This window comes from Xiphias gladius, chromosome 10 (genome assembly GCF_016859285.1).
Source record: "Xiphias gladius isolate SHS-SW01 ecotype Sanya breed wild chromosome 10, ASM1685928v1, whole genome shotgun sequence".
NCBI lineage: Eukaryota > Metazoa > Chordata > Actinopteri > Istiophoriformes > Xiphiidae > Xiphias > Xiphias gladius.
In genome coordinates, this window is record NC_053409.1 from 27,850,298 (window position 1) to 27,875,522 (window position 25,225).

Consider the following 25,225-nt stretch of genomic DNA (forward strand, 5'->3'; position numbering starts at 1 on the left):
ACCTCACATTAGCCTTTTTGTGCTCTCTACTAGAGTTTTTTTTTTTCCCATCTCTATTCACCTTACAAGCTCAAAAGGGTATAAAACAGATTAAAAAAAAAAAAAAAAAACATCCTCAGAAGAAGTGTCCACTGGGCCCATAGCAGTCAGTTTGTACTGTTAAAATTTGATTTGTTCTGGACCCAAATGCAGACACAAGAGACAGGTGATGATGTGAGGTTTCTTTTAATAAGAATAAACAGGCTTACATGTGTACGAGGTGAACATGTTGGCAGCCAGGAACAAGAAGGAAAGAAAAAAAAAAAAAAAAAAAAACACTGGTGGCAGATACTCTGGAAAAAATTCTGCAACATCACAGGAAACAAATGCACAAGGAACACAGCCAGGAACAAAGCAGACAAACTGATGAAGAGTGAGGGGAACACAGACTAAATACACAAGAAAGGGAAGGGTAATTGGGAACAGGTGAAACTAATTAGGGTGGGGCACGCAATCAGAAAGGTGGGAAACACACTAGGGCAGGACGTAACAACCAACAGTCACACGTGGTAAGTAATTTCAAAATAAAACAGGAAATAATAACAGAGTCCTGGAAATGTCAGGAAGAGGGGCAGATCATGACACACATAGCTTATAAAAAATATGCACGTATATGCATTTTTATATATGCATCAACAAATATACAAAAAAAGTTCTGTACTCAATAAAAATAAGTAGAATAAAAATAGTTTTTTTAAACTTAAGGCAAGATACTGCTATTAAGCTGCACAATTAAATGTAAAATGTACATTGGCACATCAATACAAAGTTTATGCAAATTTAGACAACGATTCATCAGCATGAAAGGTCATTGATTAATACCATGCTGTACCAAAAGAAAAAGGCTGCGACCTAAACAGGTTCTGGTGTGACCAACTGAGAATTTGGTAGCACCAGTGCTATGTGTGGAAAAGTTAGTCTAGTAGGGAAAACCAGTAGCAGTTAAAGTATGTGTAACACGTTGCTCCATCAGTTGTGTCTTCTGAACAGCTCCTGCTGCAGTAACAGTACTACATGTATGTGTTAGCAGTATGTTCCCAGAGTTACCAGTGTACCTGTGTGTTGAAGAGTGGTTTGAGAAGTCGGGTGTCCTCCACCTGTCCTCTGATGTCAGACCTCCACAATCTGAGTCCAGGTCGAGCAGCAAACACCTGAAGATCACTTTGTTTACAGAGAGCCGGCAGGAAGCAGGCTCCGAACTTGCCGCTACTGCAAACAACATGTACAAATACTGTCAACATGTATAAATACTGAACCAACACAAAACATACTGTCAAGGTCTACAAATACTGAACACGTAAAAATACTGTCAGCATTTACAACTACTAATCCCAGTTAGAAATTCTGTCGACACGAAAAACTATAAATCACATTTAAAAATACAGATATATTTCATTTAAAAATAGTGTCAACATGTTTAACTATATATCAGATTTACAACTACAATCGGTTTTAAAACTACAGACTCATTCACAGCTACGGTCACATGCATACCACATACTGCAGGTTTAACCCTTCCACCATTTTAAATCAGACTGAATTACTGAACTAAAAGAGTAACTTCACACTGATTCTACATGTACAGTCACTTCATTGCATTATTTATTGATCGTGGTCCCATTTTATAGTGTTTATTGCAACAGACATTAATTTCCTTTTTCCAGAAAAAAAAATCTGCTAATTCTGTCCTCTAGACCCCAAAAAAGTGAAAAATCTGTGACATACCCTGAGACACCTCCGAATGATGTGTGGACAGTATGGACTGTGAGAGTAGCAGTAGTCTTAATAATATCTCCACTACTTGTAAAGGGCAGTTTATACTTGCCTACACCATAGCCTACGCAAGTTGGCTATGCCATTATGAGCATTTAGACACTGGTGTGTCTGCTTCACTCTGCAACTACACCACCAAACCACTAGTTGGCGTGGGGTTTCTATGCCATTGTCTTGAGTTTCTTCGTGTGCTTCAAACAATGGCAACTGAAACTGAGCACATCATGTTGGACATGCTGCTAATAAATGGTGAACAACAGCTACTTCTACTGATATTACTGCAACACAAAATAGAGAGAAGACATCGGAGGAGATGGTGTGTACAACCACTGAATCAATTGAGGCTGGATGAATTTTCTGTGCTTGTCAAGCCACTGAGAAACATGGGTGACCAAGCAGACCAATCTGACTGTTGGTCTGCAACACAGCAACACAGACTGCAACAGACTGTTGCAGTCTGTGTTGCCTCAGTGCACGTCAGGCTAAGGCGTAGGGTACGGCAGAGGTTTCATGCTTACACTGTGCCTACAGCGTTGATTCTTCGCATAAGTATAAACTGCCCTTAAGCCAGTGGTTTATTGTGTTAATCAGTGTTATAGTGTTTGTGGCAAATTATTTAAGCTGATCTTTAACTGAACTTTATCAGTAGGTTTATCACATTTACATTAACCAGCAATATGAACTGTGTTCTGTGCGCTGGATGTGTGATGCTGTATTGTATAATATGGCTTGTACAGTACATTACTTGTGTGTTGTATATTATTTGTATATTATATTTCATATTTGTGTTTCATAGTACATGTATGTTGTGTGTTGTACCTTTTGCGGGGTTTGGTGCCCAGCTGCTGCACTTCCTGTCTCTGTGTGCAGTAAAGCAGAGATCTCTTTTGCGTTGAGACCAGCAGCACCTGGTGACTGTACTCCATCTGAACCACACCTGAGGACTCCTCCAATAGCAGCACAGGTTTACACACCCCCTGTATACACACACACACACACACACACAGGTAAACACATACAGACAGGTAACCACGCAAGACAGAAAACGAATCAGCAACTAAAGGGTATTTTGATGATCATTAATCATTTTAGTCATTTTCAAACAAAAATACCAAAACATCTGTGATGTCAGCTTCTTTTTATCACGCATGATAGTAAACTTTTCTTAAAACTTAACTTCACCCCCAGCTCTGAGCCTAACTCCACCAACTCCATATTTTGAAAAATGACTGCAAGGCACGTATACTAGAGGGCTCTTTTGAGGTGGAAGACCATGTTGGTCCCGAACCATATCAGTTCGAGCCGCTGGCTCCGGCCCCAGTAATGCCTGAAGCCGGAGCTCTCGGAGCTGAGCTTCTAGTTAGAATGGCACTCTCTGAAAAACGGCCATTGCAAATGTACATAGCACTGTGTTGCTCTAGAGGGAACTGACCCCATCTTCAACCACTGCTGAGCCATCTGAGGGTCTGAAGGGAAAGAATGCAGTCCATCACAAGTCCGAACCATTGCGCCAAATTTTAAAAAAACTAAGTAGAGGGTTAGCAAAAAAAACAAAAACTCCCATGAATGATGAGTCTCGATCAGTATTATTTGAAAATGAACACAGTTTCACAGACTCCCACTAAAGAGCGGGGGCTGGGGGAGTGGGCCACCCACCTCTGATTATAGGGCTTTAACATTCTTTTTTTCATGTAAACTTCAGGACGTGAACAAGTCCCAAACGGTTGAGTCTATGTCAGCATTGGCCCTGCAAGGTTCAGGATGATTTCAAACAGTAAATGGGGCTTTGAGCCATTTTCAACCAATGAAATGCTGATTTTTATAACTTTAAAAATAAGAAATGCCAACATCAACACCAGGATTGATGTATTTCATCACAGTACAGTCATATCATTTAGTTTACAGCTCAAAAAACATGTTTAAGTGTGTAGTACCTCTTTAAAGCCAAAAGGTTTCTTTGGGCAACACCTTGTGAGCAGCATGTTTGTGAGCAGCATGTTTGTGAGCAGCATGTTTGTGAGCAGCAGCTTCAATCCTCCAACTGAGTCACACAGGAGGTATTCAGGTACAGTACAGAGTTGAAGTTCACCCATGTTATGGAAGCGCTCAGAGCCCAACATACAGTCACTGTGCTTATGTGCTTATAAAACAGAAAAACAGACTTTGAAGCGCAGAAATATGCTTTTGGTTGCGTTTACGGCCATGTAGCGTAAAACGCGGCCTGTGTAGAAAAACTGGATTGATTAATATAGAAACATATCTGCTCCGTCAGACGTGCATGAAATGGATGACTTAAAAACACAACTGAAAACGCTTCATTTTTAAACCGTTGTAACGGCCATTTTTCACAATCTTCTGGAATTTTATAGATAAAATGATTCATTGAGAAAATAATCTGCGTATTAAATAGTATTATTGTTGTGTTAACAGTGTTGTGTAGTTGTGATTTCACCTGGTCCAGGTCCAGAGTTGAGAAGATGATTCGTCCTTTATCATCTCCAGAGAAAAGCTTCATTCCGTTGGTGCTCCAGGCCAAAGACGTTACCGAACCTTTATGAAGTCCGACTACATCGAAACGCCTCAACTACAGAGAGATAGGCAGAGAGAGAGACGGGTTACACCTACAGAAAGAGAGACACAGTTTACAACTACAGAGAGAAAGAGAGAGAAAGAGTGACAGGCCAAACCTACAAGGGTAGGACCCAAAGTCCAAACATTAAAGTTGATGTTATAGAAAATGCAACGAATCAATTCTAAACTCTCGGGTTTACAAAACTAAATTGAAGACTCTGATTCAAAACATATCTTTGAAATTGACATTATATACATTATATAATGAGGAGAGAGATTTCAGATACCGACACTAACATTATGTGATGGAGGTCAAAGGCCGGAAGGATAGGAGACCTTCTGTACCTGGTGTACCTGTCCTCTTCTTACCTGTTTGTTGCGACCTGGAAGTGGAGACACCAGCTGGAAGACTGCAACCCGACCTGAAGCCGTTCCCACGGCAACCAGATCATCAAAACAGCTGAGCAGCTTCACAGCCGTGATTGCATCGCACTTTCCCTGCAACAGACAGACATAAATACATAAACACATATACAAAAAGACACACCCACACTCACACACATGCACTTACACATACAAAAATATCACATTAACCACTTTTTAATTTAATTACAGTCATTTTTATTTGTAGTCCCTCATTTTCAGAGGCTCAAAAGTAATTGGAAATATCAACATAATTATGAACATAAGGATTATTTTTAATACTTGGATGAAAAGCCTTTGGAGTCAGTGACTCTCTGAAGTCTGGAACCCGTGGATGTCACCAAATGCTGAGTTTCCTCCCTTGAGATGCTTTGCCAGGCCTTTACTGCAGCCGCCTTCAGTTGCTGTGTGTTTGTGGGTCTTTCTGGACTCAGTTTTGTCTTCAGGAACTGAAAAGCATGCTCAGTAGGGTTGAGGTCATGTGACTGACTTGGCCATTGAAGAATATTCCATTTCTTTGCCATGAGAAGCTCTAGGGTTGCTTCACAGTATGTTTTGGGTCATTATCCATCAGTACTGCGAAGCATGATGTGGTATACTTTGGATCATGAGACGTATCTTTCCCTCTCCATACTCTTGTCTTCCCATCATTCTGGTACAAGTTATTCTTGGTTTCATCTGTCCACAGATTCTTGTTCCAGAACTGGGCAGGTGTTTTTAGATGTTCTCTAATGAAGTGTAATCTGGCCTATCTTTTCTTGAGTGTTACCAATGGTTTGCACCTTGTGTTGAATCCTCTGTATTTACATTCATGAAGATGTCTCTTGATTGTAGACTTCGACAATGCTACGCCTTCCTCCTCGAGACTGTTCTTGACCTTGCTAGATGTTGTAAAGGGGTTTTACTACACCAAGGAAAGAATTCTGCGATCATCCACTTTAGTTGTCTTCTGTGGTCTTCCAGGCCTTTTGGTGTGTCTGAGCTCACCACTGCATTCCTTCTTTTTAAGAAGGTACCAATTGTTGATTTGCTCACTCCTAAAGTTTTTGCCATCTGTCTGATAGGTTTGTTTTGTTTCCAGCCTAATGATGGCCTCCTTCATTTGCATTGACATGTTTTTGGACCAGATATTGAGAGTTCCCATGAACAGCTACCAAATGCAAATATTAACCCTTTGATTCAACTCCAAAACTTTTATTTGCTTAATTTGCATTGAAATAATAAGATAAAAGGCCACACCTGGCCATGAAACTGATGAGCCTTTGAAGATGATGTACAGAATATTCCACACTCTGCTTCTCAGAGGCTTCAGAGTCCTGATTATCTGATCAATACTGTTTTATTGATCAGCTCAGTCTACTGATAGATCAATAAGTCCAGCTGATAGTGAATTTTCAGAGCACCCTCTGCTGGACCACAGGGTGAACTAGTTCAGACTCTGAACATTCTTAATTCAAACAGCTCATTACTGTTTGATTGTTTCATTTTTCCCCATTTTCAAACTAAAGTTTGAATTTTAAATAAAAAGTGACAGCCTTGCTGAGGACAGAGGCACAGGACTCTCCTCTGTCTTCAGTGTCCTGACTCTAAACTCAGAGTCTCATAATGTGGACTCTGAAGGGACAGAGGACTGAACCTGGACCCTGCTGGACTTCCTATAATAACAGACTAAGCACCACAGGCAAAGAAGATCTCTGACCTCCAAACTATACTTGTTCATGTGTGCAAGTCGGCGACAGTAGAGGTAGAGCATGCCGATACTGCTGCCCACTGCCAGGAAGTCACTGCTGCTGTCCAGAGCCGTCAGGTAGACCATGACAGACCTGAACCCACGCTGGACCTGCAGAGAGACAGGAACCTTCATCCTTAATATCATCATCATGGTCAAAGTTTATTAGTGATGTCATACTTGGTGTAGACAGGTATCAGACAGGTAAGAGACAAACTGAAGAGATGAACCTGCTTCATGGGTTCCAAATCAGAGCCTGATTGACACAGGATTTTTAAGCTTGATGCCAATTTCGATATCTGAGAGTTTTAAAAAAATCGGAGAAAAATGTATCGTCCGATATTATTTCTTTTTTTATAGAAACACATAAAAAAATAATTTAGATAAGGGTCTGTTTCATTAAATTATTGAGGGGAGGGGAACGGGAGTGTCTGAATCAGCTTTCACTGTAATTTACTAGTCTCAATGTGCACATGTTTATGTCTAGTGTTTTTCCACAGGTCTAATAATCTCTCTGATGTTACCAGTTCAGTCCAGCTGTTTAAAATGTGATTGTCACATAATAGCTGAGCGTTAGCGTTAATTCTGAAAAGGTGCTGTGTTTCAGATTTAAAATTCTGAGACAACATGCTGGGATAATATCTAAGATGAAAAGCGGATATTTCCATTGTACCGACTAACTGTAATGACATGTAAGTCACGGAGTCTGTTCCATGTTGAAATGATTACATCACAAAATTTAAACAGAATTTTCAGCCGGACATCGTTGCTGCCAATCTCCCTTTCTACCACATCCCAAAGGTGTTCTACTGGATTCAGATCTGGTGACTAGAGCGGCCACTAAATTACACTGAACTCACTTACAAAAACAGTTTGAGACGACTTTTGCTTTGTGACTAGGTGCTTCAGTCACAAATGGCTGCTGGACATTTTGTTCATCTTGAGCTACTTTTCTACTCACCACAGTGGTTTTCTGAGTTACCGTAGCTTTTCTGTCAGCTCCAACCAGTCTGGCCAGTCTCCTCTGACCTCTCTCATCAACATGAACTGCTGTTCACTGGATGTTTTTTGTTTTTGGCTTCATTCTGAGTAAACTCTAGAGACTTTTGTGTGTGAAAGTCCGAGGAGATCAGCAGTTTCATTAATACTCAAACCAGCCTGTCTAAACCAACAATCATGCCACATTGACAGTCACTGAGATCCCATTTTTCCCCATTCTGAGGTCTGATGTGAACGTTAACTGAAGCTCCTGACCTGCAACTGCGGGAGTTTATGCTTTGCACTGCTGCCACATAATTGGCTGATTAGATAACTGCATAAATAAGCAGGTGTACAGGTGTTCCTAATAATGTGCTCGCTGAGTGTACCATTACAGTATTTAGGCAGAATGAGTATAACGCTATATGTTCATGGCTCATTAACTGTCTTCAACTGACAAGCCAAGACATTGACTAGCTTCATGGCTAACTAATTTAGCAACAGATACTCTGCGAGCATGTGTTTTATAGCGGCTGTATGTGTTTTACTGATGAGGGAGAAAATTATTCAGCGGTTGCTCATTTCCTCGCCTGAACTTACTGTTTCGCAAATAAATGTAAATTCAAGTTTGTCAACATGCTCTACCCTACACCACCCAACTACTGTCCTGATGAGTGCATAGTAGTGGCTTACTACAGCAAAACCAGGCACAACTGCTGTCGGGCTTATTTAGGTTATACACAAGGAGAAATGAGGGGCTATAGTTGATTATAATGCGGGTAAAGTATTACAAGTAAAAATGCACAAACACAGTCTCCGTTCTGCTCTGCAGCAGTCACCTGAGCCGTGGTGCATTCAGGGATGAATGTGTTGCCAATAGAAGAGTGGCAGCGCTCTCTGGTGGACAAACTACAGAATGGCGACACTGGTAATAAAATAGATTATGTTTCTATCTTTGGCTTTCCATTACTTTAATTTCTTGTTACTTATTGGCCATTACAAACACCAATACCGATTTATCTGCAGCTTATAATCATCTGATAAACTCGGCCCACTAACGTAACTGTTGGGCTCTTGTCCAAACACACCTGGTGAAAGAAGACTGACTGGAAATTAAGACCAGATCAAACACTGACTGTAATAGCTATCTTCCTGTACCCCTGCTGGAGACCTGTTACACCTGACCTCTGTACCATCTTACTTTACTCTGTGTTTACAGTGAGTCTGTAAACACAGACTCAGTGAGTCTGTAGAGTACAGTGAGTCTGTAAAATAACGGATGGATGTAGTCCATCATGCTGACTAAAATCTCTGGACTCCCACAAGAGTCCTCCATGGAAATGGAGGAGTTACTGACCCCTGCAGACAGGTGAGGAGGTGTTCAGTCTCCATGCCCCCACAGGACATTTTACTCCCGGTTACCCGGAAACCAGGGACCTATACCACGAAGTGAGATTCGTGGGTTATCCAGCTCTCTTTGAGCTTAACTCAGGTTTTTTAACTGTATCATGAAGCTGGCTCATTTTTAACAGCGGTAGATCACCATGGTAACCTACTGACTACAGACCAATCAGATCACTGGAAAACTTAGTCATTATTCCTACAGGATCCTGAGAGGGGCAAAAGAGTTTACAATAAAGTAACAAATAATAAAGACTGGGAGATATTTTCATAGATCAGTCAAATCATTTTGCTGTTCCATGTGTACACTCTGGATTTTTAAACAGAGGGAGAGTTTATCACTAAATACAAAATGATGATTAAAGCTGCATTTTAATAAAGATTCTTGACAGTGACAGTGTTAATACTTTTACACTGATTCCATCACTGCAGCTCCGAACAACATGAGGAGACTTTGTGGTAATAATTGGAAATAAAAACAAAAGCCTCTGTTGTCTTTTATTAGAAAAATAATACACAACCTGTTAAATATTCCCGAGGATTAAAAATGCAGAACTACTTCTCTCCTCTGATTCATCAGCAGAAACAGTCTGACATTACTTTCACTCAGATGGTTCACAGTTTGTTCACCATCAGATAAAAAGACATATATAAAATTCCTGCTCTCTCTTTACTCTGCAACTCCTATTCTGTTCTAGTTCTGTGATCATGTTCTTTACATTTCACCTTGTTGAATAAAACGTTCTGCTTTGCTGTAACTGGATTTACCTGCATTGACTTGAAGCCAGATAATTAAACCCAGAGTTAACAAAGCCAGGTGATACAGGTGATCATGGACGGTCAATGTCAGACTTAGTGAAACTAGGTAACCCCAAGAGAGCCAGAATGAGTTGAACTCCCTTCGTGGTCCAGGCCTCAGGTGATGAGCATCTGTTGTTCTTTGATGTTGTTAAATTGAAAAAAATAAATAAAATACTGTCCTTTTTTAGTTGTTATCAGCAGTTCTGGGTTTTAGCCTGGTTTGGAATGGAATGGGTCAGTACCTTGGCCTGGTTTTGGCCTGGTTTGGATAGGTTCAGTACCTTGGCTGGGATGGCGTTTAGCAGATAGTAGAGCGGGCAGAACTCTCTTAGGACGGAAGGTGGGGTCGGCTGGGTTGCCATGCTTCTTTCGAGGAGGCCCTAAAACCTGTCCTAGAAGTCAGTTCAAAACCTCGATTTAGAAACACATACACAAAAAAACTGCATTTAGACAATCACACCACTGAACTACAGCTATAAAAAGCTCTAGTTCCCATTAAACTGGATGGAACTGGAGCACCAATCTCAGTTACAAAAAAAACACGTTTTACTGTTCTATTTATTTATTATTGGCCAACATACAATACTGGTAAAACAAAACATAACGATTCGTTGGGGATTACGTAAAGTAACACAATTGATAGTTTACTACAATAAAGGTTAGGGTTTGTGTTTTATTTGCAATTTCTCTTGTATTATTCTCCTGTCACAAGAGTTAAGAAGGGCGGTAACGAACAGCATAAATGAGCGTAAACAGCTTAGATTTAACATAATTTAAATTTATTTGGTGGACCAGACATACACCGAATTCAAACGAACGGTTTACCAAATTGTTTAAGATTTTGTGCAATGTTTTGCAGTGAATATATTAAAGCTCAGATGAAGAGATAGACTAAATTGACAATGTGATTAATGAAGTTTGGTTTTTGACGAACGCCATGACCGTTCTGCTTCCTGATCAGATGGATGGAACTGTGCAACAAACTCGGGACAAACATAACAGTTTAGCATTTCCTTGCTCATAATTTGACAAGGTACAATCCTGTAAAACAAGACATTTAGAGTCGAGGGGATTCATTTAAGCTAACACTATTAAGCATTTTAGAATTAAAAAAAATGTTTTATCTGCAGTAACCCCTGCACTATTCTCCCCTTACAAAAGTGACGGAGGGCGATAACGAACTGCGTGAACAAACGTAAACAGCTGATATTTAACATCATTTCAGCGCTGTATGGTAGACCAGACCTACACCGAATTAAACAGAATAATTTACCGGAGTGTAAGAAATCTTGAACCAGGCTTGGCAATAAATGTATTCCGGCCCAATTCGAGAGAAATACAAAAATAGACATCTGTTTAACGGAATTTGGTGTAACGCTGTCTGTACGAGACGACGGCACCGATTAGACTGTTCTGAAAAATGACAACTGACAGTAAATCTCCAAAAACAACATAATGCCAACAAACAAACAAACAAACATTATGCTGTTTACCGAGCTAGCCACTCAACCGCCGGGTCCAGGCTAGCTAGCATAATATGAGATCAGGTAATGCTGCGTAAACAGCTGAAGGAACACCGTGAGTCACTTACCGTAATTTACAGTGCCGGATCCCACTCAGATTTTGTGAGAGATGTTTTTATTACAGCTGGATATTAAAGGGTTGACAGATGACATCGCCCTGACAGGTTTCATATTGATGCTGCGCTGCTGTTAACAAATTGCGTCACCTACCGGCGACACAGAGAATTACAAGTGTAACTTCTGATTTCGTTTTATGTTATAATGTGTTTTTTATTCTCTTCCAACTGAACTACTAAATTATATACTCTGTTGTTCATACTGACTTCAGTATCTTGGTTAATTATCTTCAAACTCAGCCGGAAGATCAATAAATAAATTTATAAATGAATCACAGGAAGCGGAAACTCTGCGACTACTGGTTGGAAAACCTGGATGCTGTGTCTGTCCTTCCATTTGAGATCTTAAAAGTCGTACTTTATACCAACACTTTTAAGGTGAACAGTTGAGTTAAACTGGTTAAAAATGAAAATAACATTCGGCCTTCTTTAATATAATGGGAGCAGTTAAGTTTCTCCTTAAATGTGACAACCAAACTGGTCAATTTAAAGTCAATGTAAAATTACCAGATTTCCAAACAAGTTGTATTTTCTGGCGTACAGTTGTGAATGGGTTGATAAACACAATTTCCTTCATTAAACTTAATTATTAAACATGTGGAATAACAGAAACATTCAATACATAAACAAATCACTATAATAACGTCTCGATAATGGTGTTATATTAATGGAATAACACCTAAATGCACATGGCCACTTTCTAACATATAATGATTATTTTCTGCACAAAACATAACATATTGGTGTTGTTATTTTATTTTGAAATATTTTCTCATCTGAATGTGTGTTTATTTCATAAATGTACAGTTCATATATATATTACATACAATAATTCACACTCAAATTTTGAATATTAACATAATGAATCCGGTCCGGTGCTGGTTCCGTTCCGGGAAGTCCGCACCTCCGCTCCTGCTGTGGGCTAAGCTAGGCTAGTTCAAAACGACCCCCGCTAACCGTTACCTGCTACCTTATCACCGCTCCCGTTGATGACGTCCTTCGTCCCAGCGGAGCGTTTTATCCACCAGCACACACAGATTTTATAAAACAGTATTTATTCGGTGATATCGACCGACAATCCAGTTGCTTTGAGCAACCGACTGGCCCCCAGTCAGAGCTAAGCTAACAGTTAGCCTCACAGCCAAAATGGCGGACAACGAGGATGACAGCGGTTCGACCAGAACAATAACAGCCGCTGCGCCGACGGGGGCCGCGGCTCAGCCCCCCGCCGCCAACTGCACTCAGCCCACAAACAGTTTACTGTCAGCCTCGGCCGCTCAGATCACCCATCCTGGGGAGGATGTATCGGCAGCGGACGCCGACCAGCGCGGCCAGCCAGGGGAGAATTCACAGACCGTATTCGGTGCTGAGAGCGGTCAGCCCGAAGAGAGTTTACCGTCAGGGTCCGGAGCTCAGCTGGCGGACTTGTTACAGAGCTGCCCGGAAGAACAGAGCATCCTGGTGGGCACAGAGTTCACCGGTTTGGGCCCGGACCTTGTCAACACCACTATCATCTACGTGCAGCCGGACGGAAGCCTGGTCGAGGGCTCCGGGCTGACGGTCGAAGAGCAGCAGGCTCTTCTGGACCAGCTCACCAAGCAGCAGATCGTCCAGGTCTCCGACACCGAGGCCGCCCAGCTGCTGCACCAAAGCCAGTTGGTCAAAACCATCCCGGTCCAGAACGCGGCACTGGACCCGAGCCAGCTGCAGCAGGTCATTAACCAGGTCACCAAGTCCCAGCAGCAGGTCCACGTCCAGCTCCCCCAGCAGCAGGTCCACGTCCAGGTCCCTCAACAGACCCCGAAGCAGCAGGTCCACGTCCAGCAGGTCCAAGTTCCCCAGCAGGGTCTGAAGCAGCCGGTCCAGGTCCAGCAGGGTCTGAAGCAGCAAAAGCAGGTCCAAGTCCTGCAGCAGAACCTAAACACCACCCAGAACAACGCCTCCCAGCAGCTGAAGAGTGTCGCCCAGCAGGTGGCCATGCAGACCAGCAGCTCTGTCCAGGTGGTCCAGAAGAAGGTGAGTCACACATCTGGTTAAAGATCAGTCTGGTCCATCTGACCTGTAGTGGCCTCACCTGGTTCAGGCAAATCCAGACTGACCTCCTCCCTGGTTCTGTTTGTGCGTCTTTAGTCACCTGTTTGTTCACCTACCCTGTCAGAAAAGGTCTATCGGAGAGAAGGTCTATCAATGTTCACTTAAAACAGTGGTTCCCAACCTGAAGGTCAGGACCCCACAAGGGGTCGCAGAGTAAATCTGACTGGTCAAGAGATGATAGACAGAAGAGAACAAAAAAAATTATTTTCGTTTGACAAATTCACATTTATTTATTCAGACTTTCCTGTAACTTTTCATTTTTTTTTTCATGTGCAGTGTTTCCCCAACGATGAGAGTTGTAGCAGCAGAGGTGAAGCATGTGTGTGAAAAAAATGTTTTTGTGCTCGCAAAGCACGTTCTGCCGGAAGGTTTCTATGTATCTGCTGGCACCAGAAGGGCTCTTGAGGCCTAAGTACATACAGTTCGCATGTGCACAGTAATGAGTAGGGGAAATGTCTGTCTAGCTTACATATGAGGTGTCTTGAGATTTACAAAACAACAATTTTACTGAACATAAAAGTATAATCTTTACAACAATTATTGACATTTATTGAACCAAAAATATATTAACAACCACCCACACTGTTGTATTATCAAACAGTGTTAATTTACTAAAATGTAATGATACATTTTCAATGATAAAACAACTTAAACTTTTAACATTTTTTTAAGGGAATCCTATCCAAATAATATGTATACGTTAATCTCTGTTAAGGAACCTGTCAATTGTCTTTGAGATTTACAACTTTTGCACATTACGGTGGCCCTTGTGCGTAGCAAGGCCTGACTCCAGGAAGAAGAGCAAATGCTCCCGAGTGGAACATAATGAGACTGAAAAATCCATGAATGAGAGTGTAGCGTCTCCAGTCCACTTGGTGGCGGTAATGCACATCAAAGCTGGTTTGCCAACCGCCAATAAACACTTAATAAGAATAAGCAGAGAGTGAAGCGCCACCACTATCAGCAGGACAATTTAGTGACAAGTTGTATTTTCATTTGTCACATCAACCATTCAACTTAACTTTTCTTCCTGTAAACATCAAAATAATAAATAAAATAGGACTTTGGCCTAGTTTTCTTTGAGAGTAAGTCTGCCGTGTCTCCTCTTGTCGTCACCCCAAAAAACATGAACTTTCTAGCAAACAGACAAAGCATGCGCCTTGTGCATCTACTGAAATTTGATCTTTATTGTTCTGGCCTCAGCTCAGCAGTAAATTGTGCACAACTCATCAGACAATATTGGCTCCATTAGTCCATTTAGAAACAAACAAAATATTATGTTAATCACATTGTCATATTGTTTATTACTAATGCAATTCAAGTTTAGATTTAGGACCGTGACACTGTCGGCACAGGTTGCTGATGTAGGCTACTTTTTAATTTGCCAGAACCTGCCATAATGACAAATGTTTTTGCTGCCGGTTCACATAAAATCAAACTGGTTTAAGTTTGAACTTTAAGTTTTGTTGAAGAACTGGACCGGATTAGCAAAACCCAGGAATCAACCGAACTCTACTTCTAAATGATGTTTATTTCACAGACATGTATTTTCTAGCATATTTAATGTTATTGTGCCATACTCATATGAAGTTGCAGGACTGCGAATGATAATACTGAATCTGTGATCAGCATTGCTTGCTTCATTGTTGACACCTACCCAGTGCTTGTTGTTATAATCAATGTACTGTCATTATCAGGTAAGCGCCAAGTTTCTCGTTTATATGCTTTACTCACAGGTGTGTGAATTGACCTGGACTTGAAGCGTCCATAGCGAAAAATAATATAATGTTAGTTTGTAAAGAGATAAGATGGCGCCCTCTTCTCCTGTCGTCTTCTCATTAAAAAAGAAAAAAAATCAGCAGCCACAGTCATAATGCTGCTGTTAGAGAAAACAGTGGTGTGACCCACTGGATGACTTTATTTCTTTAGGCCTCTAAAATTATTCAAATAAAACTAGAAAAAAATCAGTTTAGGTTGAAGTTGACTTTAAATATTTGTGATTATTTTCATTATAAATTCATCTTCAGATTATTTTTTCGAATAATCATTTAGGTCATTAAATGTCAAAAAATAGTGAAAACATGCCCATCGTTAAAGTGTAGTTTGACCACATCATTCACTTAAAATAGAGAAAATCAGGAAATCCTCTAGTGTAAAAAGCTGGAAATACAGAATGTTTGTTTGGCTTTTTTATATCACATGATCTTTTTAAAGCAACATAATGTTTTATCATCAGAGCTTTGGTTTTGTTATGAAGCAGGTTCTGGTTTCTGGTTTTGTGTCCTTTCAGTCGGAGCCCGTCAGGATACAGATCCAGGTTCCTCCCAAACAGGAAGTGAAGCCTGGTGCCGCCCCACAGCATAAAAGTGTAGCTGTCAATCTTCCGCAGGTGAAGCTGTCAGCCAATGGCAGCGTGAGCAGCGCTCAGATCATCCACATCCAGCCTATGGTTGGTCAGCAGGGTCAGCAGTTCTTCCTGCAGCAGAGTCCAGGGGACCCGCCCATCCAGCTGCTGCTGCAGAGTCCCGCCCCTGTCGTTGGATCACTTCTCCCATTGGTCCACAAGCTGACAGGCCAGACGACGTCAACGGGCACCACCTCCAGTCCGGGTCAGAAACCTGTAGCATCTCCCATCACAGTCCAGAACCCCTCTGCTGTTAAGACCACGGCCACCTCCATCGTCAGGACCCCACCCAATTCCACTGCTAAAACTGTTAGCGTCCCGCTAATCAAAAATTCCGCTAATGGCACAACAACAGCTTCTAGTAAGAGTCCCATTAAACCACCTGCAGTCATTGCGGCAGTCCCAGTACAGACCACTACACCTGCTCGACCTGCAACTGTCACCACAACCCCTGCTGCTCCGCCCCCTGTAGCCCCAGCAGCGAAGGAACGAGAAAGAGAGAAAGAGGAGCGGAAGAAGGTGAAGAAGAGGGAGAAAAAGGCTGTGAAGGTCCAGACCAGATCCGGTCGGGTCTCCAGACCACCAAAGTACAAAGCCAGAGACTACAAATTCATAAAAACGGAGGACCTGGCTGACAGCCACCAGTCTGACTCCGACGACTACTCCGACATGAGTGTGGAGGAGGAGGAGGGGGAGGGCGGGAGGAAGGATACCCATGCTCCCGGTGCATCCACCTCCCTCACCTACAGCCACAAGTCCCGGTCCCACTGCTGCCAGACCTGCGACAAGGCCTACATTGGTCCTGGAGGTCTGAACCGGCACTATAAACTTAACCCGACCCACGGAGATCCTGATCTACCTGGCAGCCAGCTGGGCAACCAGCCTGGCAACACACCACGCACACTCAGAGATGTCAGCCAATCACAGGAGATGACAGTCAGAGAGGAGGAGAAGAAGAAGGAGGATAAACCTGCTGTCATGGCAACAAACAGAGTAAGAGACCCATCCACCGATCAGAGCTCAGATCAGGAGAGTGGAGAGTGGAGAGTGGTTACATACATACTCACTTACTGATGAGCTAATTACTAACTAGCTAATTTCAGACTAGTTAATTGCTGTATGGAATACTAAATAATGATTGTTTTGTACAGGGTATACTAACTGGATAATTACTGACTTAATCATTACTTCTAGTTAATAACTTGTGGTTCACTGACTGGTTATTTAGTCTGGTGTATTGATTTGTTAACTACAGACTGGTTACAATGTTGATTTATTACTATCTAGTTAATTCTTGATTGGTAGTATGACTGATTGATTAGTTGATGATTTGTCTTGATTATTGAATAGTTAGTTACTGACTGGTTTACTATTTGACTGGTTAATTAGTCCTGTTTATTACCAACTAGTTAATGACTGCCTGGTTAACTGACTAATTATTTAACAACTAGTTAATTAATGACTCTTTGACTGGTTAGTTATTGCCTGCTCTACTCTCTGTCTGTCTTCAGGTGGAGGGGGGTCCAGCAACAGCTGTAGGACTCAGGGGCCTCCATCACCGGGGCCCTGGCCGGCCCCGAGGACGAGGAAGAGGAAGGGGCCGGGGCCGGGGCCGGGGTCGATTGCTGGCACCGCCTCCTAAGGTTGCTTCAAAGTGGTTCACATTGGTTTAAACTGGATTTTTATTTAACAAAAACTTTGAAATAAACCACTGAATATTAATTCAGGAATTTTTTCATGTTGTTTACTGATTTATTAGTCAGCTCTAGATCTGTAGAGTCCAGTACACCAGTCCTACAGTAAATCACACCTGTACAGTCAGATCATTTATAACAGTCCGACGGTAAATCACACCTGTGCTGTCTGATTCAGTATAACAACGACAGCATGACAAAATAATACTTTAACACTACAATAATGCATCAGTAACTGCAGCCTGAAATTTTTTTATAGAAACCTTCTGAGATCTCCATATGCTGCTGTTCTTCATGAGCAAAAATCAGGTAAATAATCAGATAATCTGATTTGTCAATTCTCTTAGGTGACAGTGGGCCTGGTCAGTAGGCGGGGTCGACGTGGCCGACCTCCAAAGCTCAGCGTAACCACAGTAACAGCAGAGCAGCAGGCAGAGAGGAGACGAGACCGACTGCAGGAGGTAAGAGGAAGGAAATGGAGACATGGACTTTTCAGAGTTTTTCCAAAGAAGTTTTTCTTTATGGGCATGATGTAATGACCTGTACATTCGGTGGTGAAATGTGTTTTTGTATTTCCATGATGACTGTGTTGTTTACAGCTGGTGGAGCAGTGTGAGGATGAGGAGCTGATGGACATCGTTCTTCCACGTTTGACCAAAGTGTTGAGTCTGTGGGAGCTGCTGCTGGCAAAGGTACATGCTTGCAGTGCATTCAAAGTATTTAGACCCCTTCACTTTTTTCAGATTTTGTTATGTTGCAGCCTTGTGCTAAAATTCCTTTTTTCCCTCATAATCTACACTTAGTACCCCATAAAATTCAAAGCGAAAACAGAATTTCAGAAATTTAGACATTTTTAAAAAAAAAAGAAAAACTGAAATATCACATGTCATAAGTATTCAGACACTTTACTCAGTATTCAGTTGAAGCACCTTTGGCAACGATTATGGCCTCGAGTCTTCTTTGGTCCGACATGACAAGCTCTACACACCTGGATCTGGGGATTTTCTGCCGAATTTCTCTACAGATCTTCTCAAGCACTGTCCGGTGGGATGGGGACTGTCAGTGTACAGCCATTTTCAGGTCTCTCCAGAAATGATTGATTGCGTTCAAGTCAGGGCTCTGGTTGGGCCCCTCAAGGACATTCACAGAGTTGTCCCTAAGCCACTCCTGCATTGTCTTGGCTGTGTGTCTTGGTCATTGTCCTGTTGGAAGGTGAAACTTTGGCACAGTCTGAAGTCCCGAGTGCTCTGGACCAGGTTTTCATCCGGGATATCTCTGTACTTTACTCCGTTCAGCTTTCCGTCAATCCTGACCAGTCTCCCTGCCCCAGCTGCTGAAAAACACCCCCACAGCACGATGCTGTCACCACCATGCGTCCCCGTTGTGATGGTATTGGGCAGGTGATGAGTGGCAAAACAGTAAAATCTTGGTTCCATCAGACCAGAGAATCTTGTTTGTTACAGCCTGATAGCCCTTTAGGTGCTTTTTTGCATACTCCGATTGAGCTTTCATGTGTCTTTCACCGGGGAGAGGCTTCTATCTGGCCGCTTTGCCATAAAGCTCATTTCGGTGGAGTGCTGCTTTGATAGTTGTCCTTCTGGAAGTTTTTCCCATCTCCACACAGGATCTCTGGAACTCAGTCAGTTACCATCGGGTTCTTAGTCTTCCATTGAAGAATAATGGAGGCCACTGTGCTCTTGGGAACCTTCAATGCAGCAGAAATTTTTTTGTAGCCTTCCCCAGATCTGTGCCTCGACACAATCCTGTCTCTGAACTCTTCAGGCAGTTCCTTCAACCTCATTGCTTAGTTTTTGCCGATCTGATATGCTGCTCTGATATGCATTATCAGCTCTGAGACCTTATATAATTAGGTGTGTGTGGCTTTCCAAATCATGTACAATGGATTAAATTTAACACAGGGGGAAACATCTCAAATATAATCAAGAGAAATAGGAGGCATCTGAGCTAAATTTGTCAAAGAAGCGGGTCTGAATACTTACGCCGATGTGATATTTCAGTTTTCCCTTTTTAATAGATTTGCAAAAAATTCCAAAATTCTGTTTTGGCTCTGTCATTATGGGATATTGAGTGTAGATTGAATGATTTTAGCATAAGCTTGCAACATAACAAAATGTGAAAAAAGGGAAGGGGTCTGAATACTTTCTGAATGCTATGTGTATATATAAGTATATACAGAACAAGCTTATATATACATGTGCACATATACAATAAACCATTGGAAAACCTCTTCCAGCAGATCATAAGGTAATAATTCATCACTTCCTAAAAGTGATCCCTCCACTGCCCAACGATATCCTCAGTCCAGGGTTTTAGTTCTCCTCCCTGCTGAAAACAGTCTGGACTAAACCCGGTTTCCACTTCCTGAGACATACGATGTTTTGTCAGAACCTCTTACAGGCTGACTACAAATCCTCCATGAACTCTCTGAACTCCTCCCAAACCCAGGTCTTTACTTATTCAACCACAGAGGCTGCAGTTCTTCCATCCTCCTGATACATGTCTGCTGTTTCAGGAGTTTCCTGAGCCAACCAAACTTGAAATGACTACTTCTTCAGCTTGACAACCTCCTTAACAGCTGGTGTCCACTCCACTAGCAGTTTCTTTGGTTACCACTGCGACCGGCACCAAAGAACCTCTGATCACAACTATAAGCAGCTGCTTCCACAATGGAGAATGACTGATCCCCCTAGGTTTCTCCATTGTGGCTCATGACTGTTGAATTTCCCCTTCAGAGTCCGCAGGTGGGGCTCTCTCTAGGACTCCACCCAGCTGTTTGGTGCCTAAGCACAAACAACAGTTAGAGTCTTTCTTTCAGAGACCCTTAGTCTCATAGAGGACATCCTCTGTTTCTCCAGGAATAACTCCAACACAGCAAAACTCAGACCGGAACTCCACAGTGGAAACTCATGGTGGCTACATGTAATTCTTGTGGACTGTGCCCAACCCGGCCCTGTTGGTCAAGGTCTGGTACTCTGCTGAAAACCAGGGGATTGTTCCCTTCAGGATGGGAGGGAACCCCACTTGAATTCAAAGTTTCTCAGGGGCTGGTTCACCAGTGCAGGTCAGATGGAGGCGAGATCAACAGCTGGATTGGTGCCGAGTCAGCATCAATGTAGGTGTTGCACCGGACTACTGTGGTGGAGCTGAGCCTGAAGGTGAAGGTCCTAATTTATCAGTTTATCTAAATTGCGGTCCTAACCTGTGATAACACACTTTGTGTAGTGTCCAAATGGATGAGATCATGGATGAAAAACAGCCAGAATGAGCTCAGGATGAAAACAGCCAGAATGAGCTCAGAGGAGAACCACTGCTCCTTCACTTCAAAATCGGCCAGTTGAGGTTTTGCATCTGATAAGGATGTCTCCGTTGGAGGTTTACCATGCACATAAAACTAGTATAGACAGTGGAGCAGAACCAAAACACACTGGAGAGGTTATGTATATCAGCTGGTTTGGGATTGCCTTTTTGATTTTCCAGGAGGAGCTGGAGGACGTTACTGGGGAGAGGGATGTCTGGACTGCTTTGCTTAGCCTACTGCCACCATGACCCAATCCATGACAATTGATGGAAAATGGATGGATGATTAAAAATGTAATAATTTCTTGTGTTGTTAGGAGGTGCTTTCTTTATCTCAGTCAGTGATACAGTAAGACCAGGTCCTCTTCTCAAGTATTACTGAGAAACTATTTTCTGTCCTGTGGCTTTTAGGTGGAGCGCGGTGGTCCAGCTCGGACTCGGTTTCCAGATATTTACCGGGAGTATGAGTCCCTGCAGGTTCAGGTGAAACAGGCCGCTCAGGATTACATCATCAGCCCGCAGGGCGGAGCCACGCCGCTTGAGGTCAGGAACATTGAGGTGAGGGCTTCTGTTGTGATTTGCTTCTTTTCTACTTGGGAGGTCAAAGACATTCTGTTTTAAGTCCATAACTAGGTTCGTGTACTGTACTGTACTGTACTGTACTGTGTGATTCAGGTTGCCAGGTGTCTAGGGATACTGGACGAGGTGAACAGGATGAAGGTGGTTCCTGGAGCATCTCCCAGTTCCAGTCTGACCAATAAGAACGTCCGATACATGGAGGTAAACAAGTTTACAGTGAGGTTAGGTTCTTAGAACAGGTTCTTGGTTGGATCTGGTTCGACTTTACATCTGAATTGAGGCTCAGTCTAGATCCAGTCTGGAACTGGTTTCAAGCTGGGTCTGGCTCCAGTCTGGATCTGGTTCCAGTTTGATTTTGTACCCAAGTTGGATCTGGTTCCGTATGTTTACCTGCACCCTGCTATCTTTGGAGTTTCCTGTTAATGTGTTTGCCCATGGAAACATCAGATCGTGATTTCAGAGACCTGGATCTACCCATTGTACTCTGTTAGAAACCACGACTCATTGAGAGGTAAACCTGATCCAGGTTCAGTTACACTTAGAAAATCTATTCCCCAGAATTCCAAGATGCTGCCACCGTCAAAGCGATTCAAGATGGAGAATAGTGTTCCAGTTCACCAAAATGGCATTGAGACGCACAGGACAGGTACAATTACTGCATTTCTACTACACTAGTAATACACTGTGTTACATTGCTGTAACTGTAACTCTACGTTTTGAGCTGAACTGATTTCATGTTTCTTTATGTCTTGCCACTTTTCCTTCTAAGGCGAGACAACAGTGACCCCCGTGACCTCTGGGACCCCAATGACCTCTATGACCCCAGTGAACTCTTTGACACCTGTGAACTCCTCTCTGAAGTCCTGCTCGGTCTCTGTGTCTCCTTTGGTGGTTCCAGATGGATCCAAACTGCTGACCACCACTGCTGACTCTGCCTCCAGGTGAGCTGACCCCACCCCCATCCTCTGAGTGTACAGGTAGAACAGGTGATCACATGGAGATGTGTCATCAAAGGTGTGAAGCTGGTGGCCTGTCTCATCTGCCTAAATATGCTGTGTAGTGTATCTGTGTCACACCTGGACCAGGTGTACAGAGCGGATCTGGTCTGCTACGGTATGAATGTGCTTCTCTTGTCCCCCAGCTCCTCTGGCGCCACCCCTGCTAAGACACCCTGCACCATGGCTCCACCCTCCGCCACACCTATGGAGGTGACCCCAGGTGAAGACCAGGGGGAGGGGCCTCTGCAGAATGATCTCCAGGTAGAGCCTCTGCCAGCAGGCCAGGACCAGGTCCTGAGCACCTCTGACATTGCAGCCCAGATGAAGGAGCTGGAGAAAGCTCTGGGTTCAAGTGGCAAGAGTACTGCAGACACGAAGATAGTTGAGTTTGACTCTGTCCAGACACCTGATTCCACCCAGAAACCTGGGTCCCCCACGATCAAGACACTTGAGTCGAGCACAGTCCAGACTCGGGCCTCTTCTCAGCTCCAGCAGAGCGACTTATCCCAGTCTGAGTCCAGCACCACAGATGCATGCGAGACCAAAGAGCTGCAAGAGGGACAGGAGATCTACATCCAGACTGAGGGGTTGACAGTCCAGCTGGCAGAGCCTGGAACAGACAGGATTGTCATTGTCAACGGGCCAGATGGGACCACTATGCACATCCAGACTCCAGAGGGGGTCCCCCTGGAGGCGGTCCAGGCCCTATTGGGCATCGAGGCGTCTGATGGAGCCAAAGCTCCTCACTAAATTCTGAAAGGAACCCAGACCTATCTGGACTGAGCAGGACCAGAAACTGCCCTGAAGTGCATCAGGCTGACAGGGAGATTCTGGATTTTTAAGGTGGTATTTATAACGTCATCTGAGCTCCCAGGTGCTGTAGACAGACAATACCTGCAGCTATGAGTCTTACATGTCCACAAAGGTGAACATCAGCAAAGAATTGACCAACACCTGGACCCATGAAACACCTTGACCTACAACAGTCTTAAAAGACAAGTCAATGAACACCTGTCTATTGCTGTTCCACTGGGGGCAGAGCATAAACTTACGTGTAAGTCAGTCCAATCAAACTCAGTACCCCAGGACAAAATGAACATTGTAACTGTGGGTGTAAAGAACACAGTAGCCTTTAGGGGGTGCTAGCAGATCTTCAGACTGCTGGTTTCAAGTGTTTCTGTTAGCTCTGTCTTGTTGGAGATGTTTTAGATTTGGCACCGGAGGATGAACAGGACAAATTGTTCCTTTAATATCTCATCTGGACCTGTTCTTGTCAGACTCTGTTGACGTGACGTTTTGTTCTTTCTTCTTCAGACTGAACTTCCTGTTTAGAAAAAAAGTTGAAGATCTTCCAACAAACACCTGAAATTTTTCTCCCAAAAATGTCAAAACTGTTCAGAAACCAGAGTGAAGCCACTGTCTGTAGTCAACTTTCAGGCTCCTCAAGAAGGAATTTTCTCAATAAAATTGAATTGTATTGTTTTATTTTTTTGGTGCTCATATTTAATATTTAAACACAGTTATCCTGAGGGAAATTATCAAACTTAACATGAAATGTCACAGGTAATGACACATTTAACTGCTGATAAACAGTAAATTGTGTGATTTCTACAGATAACCTAATCAGTAAATGCTGATCAATAAATCCTGACCTCAGGTTAACAGATTAAACATCTAAATATGAGCAGCATTATTCATTGAGAAGACGAGATAATCAGTTTGTGATTGAGATAATAAACGATGATGTGTCCCCTCTGGGCTGCTGTACTCAGCAGTGATGAACAAAGAGTCTTATTGTCTCAGTTCAGCTTGATATTTGATTGGTTCATTCAGTTCTCACCTTTGATGATGTCATTAACGGGCTGGACAGAAGATACCTGATCTTCCTGTTGGTTTTTAAGGAATCTGGAGTGATTGTAAATTTGTAAACTTTTTTTCCTTCAGTGTTTCCATATTTGGACTTGTTCGTTTAAAAATAGAAACCGATTAGTTGGCTGTTAATATGTAGATAAATATGATAAACAAAGTTTAAAAAAAGTTGCACTATTTTATTACTTTTTATAAAACTTCACAATGAAACATTTTCCAAACATAAACTGAACGTTTATAGTTGTCTGGAGAATCAACGTGAGGATGGACGGAAAACAGTTTGGAGGAAATCAGACTTTGATTTGTCATGTTGATCGTTCGAGTGCTCAGTGCATTAAACACATTTCATGTTCCTCCAATAAACTGATGTGACAAACTCAAATCACCACTCTTTGTTTAATTTCACATGATGGAAGTTTGATGAACATCATCAGAAATCACACAGGTAAATGTATCTAGACTGAAATGTCTGAGCATCTTCGGGCTCTCTGTTCTTCAGATTTGTTCTGCTGATGCTGAGTTGTTTTACACTTTTTAGTGTTTGACAGCAGTTGAAAACATGTCTGCAATTAATTTAGTAAAAGGTTTATGGTGGGAATTTGTTTTATGAACTACATTTGTTACCCCTCATGACTTTAGGTTTTACGATTCCTCCTAATACTTTTGGGTCACTTCGCAGTACCTTTAGTTCATTATTGCGAACACTCAAGTACATCATAAATCAATCCTCACGGTGACACATCGGGGTTTCTCTAGTTTCTGAATTACCAGATCCTTTGTACCTAAGTATTTGTATTTTCTGACCAGTACATAAAACCAGCATTTTTTCTGCCTCTTCCTAGGCTTCAAAAACAAACAAAAACTAGTTTTACTGTTTGTATGGTCAGTAACAAATGAAATACTAATTTACTTATT

General features: G+C 42.4%; 2 protein-coding genes across 2 annotated transcripts in view; one reads left to right on the forward strand and one right to left on the reverse strand.

The window, feature by feature from the left end:
• Positions 1–11,467, reverse strand: part of tecpr2 (tectonin beta-propeller repeat containing 2) — a 34,581-nt gene extending 23,114 nt beyond the window's left edge. Inside the window, exons 1-7 of the mRNA XM_040137454.1 lie at positions 11,307–11,467; positions 9,997–10,107; positions 6,506–6,646; positions 4,753–4,881; positions 4,265–4,396; positions 2,632–2,789; positions 1,095–1,248 (exon numbers count right to left, since the gene is read on the reverse strand). Of these exons, the coding sequence (XP_039993388.1) occupies positions 1,095–1,248; positions 2,632–2,789; positions 4,265–4,396; positions 4,753–4,881; positions 6,506–6,646; positions 9,997–10,077 (795 nt within the window). The 5' untranslated portion in view covers positions 10,078–10,107; positions 11,307–11,467. The remainder of the gene's footprint in view (positions 1–1,094; positions 1,249–2,631; positions 2,790–4,264; positions 4,397–4,752; positions 4,882–6,505; positions 6,647–9,996; positions 10,108–11,306) is intronic.
• A 779-nt stretch (positions 11,468–12,246) lies between these two features.
• znf839 (zinc finger protein 839) lies at positions 12,247–24,687 on the forward strand. Its single transcript, XM_040137253.1, has 10 exons — positions 12,247–13,370; positions 15,739–16,845; positions 17,364–17,495; positions 17,894–18,007; positions 18,146–18,238; positions 21,276–21,422; positions 21,540–21,644; positions 22,002–22,089; positions 22,213–22,384; positions 22,585–24,687. The coding sequence occupies exons 1-10, from the start codon at positions 12,501–12,503 to the stop codon at positions 23,189–23,191; spliced, it is 3,435 nt and encodes a 1,144-aa protein (XP_039993187.1). The 5' UTR covers positions 12,247–12,500; the 3' UTR covers positions 23,192–24,687.
• The last annotated feature ends 538 nt before the right edge of the window (positions 24,688–25,225 follow it).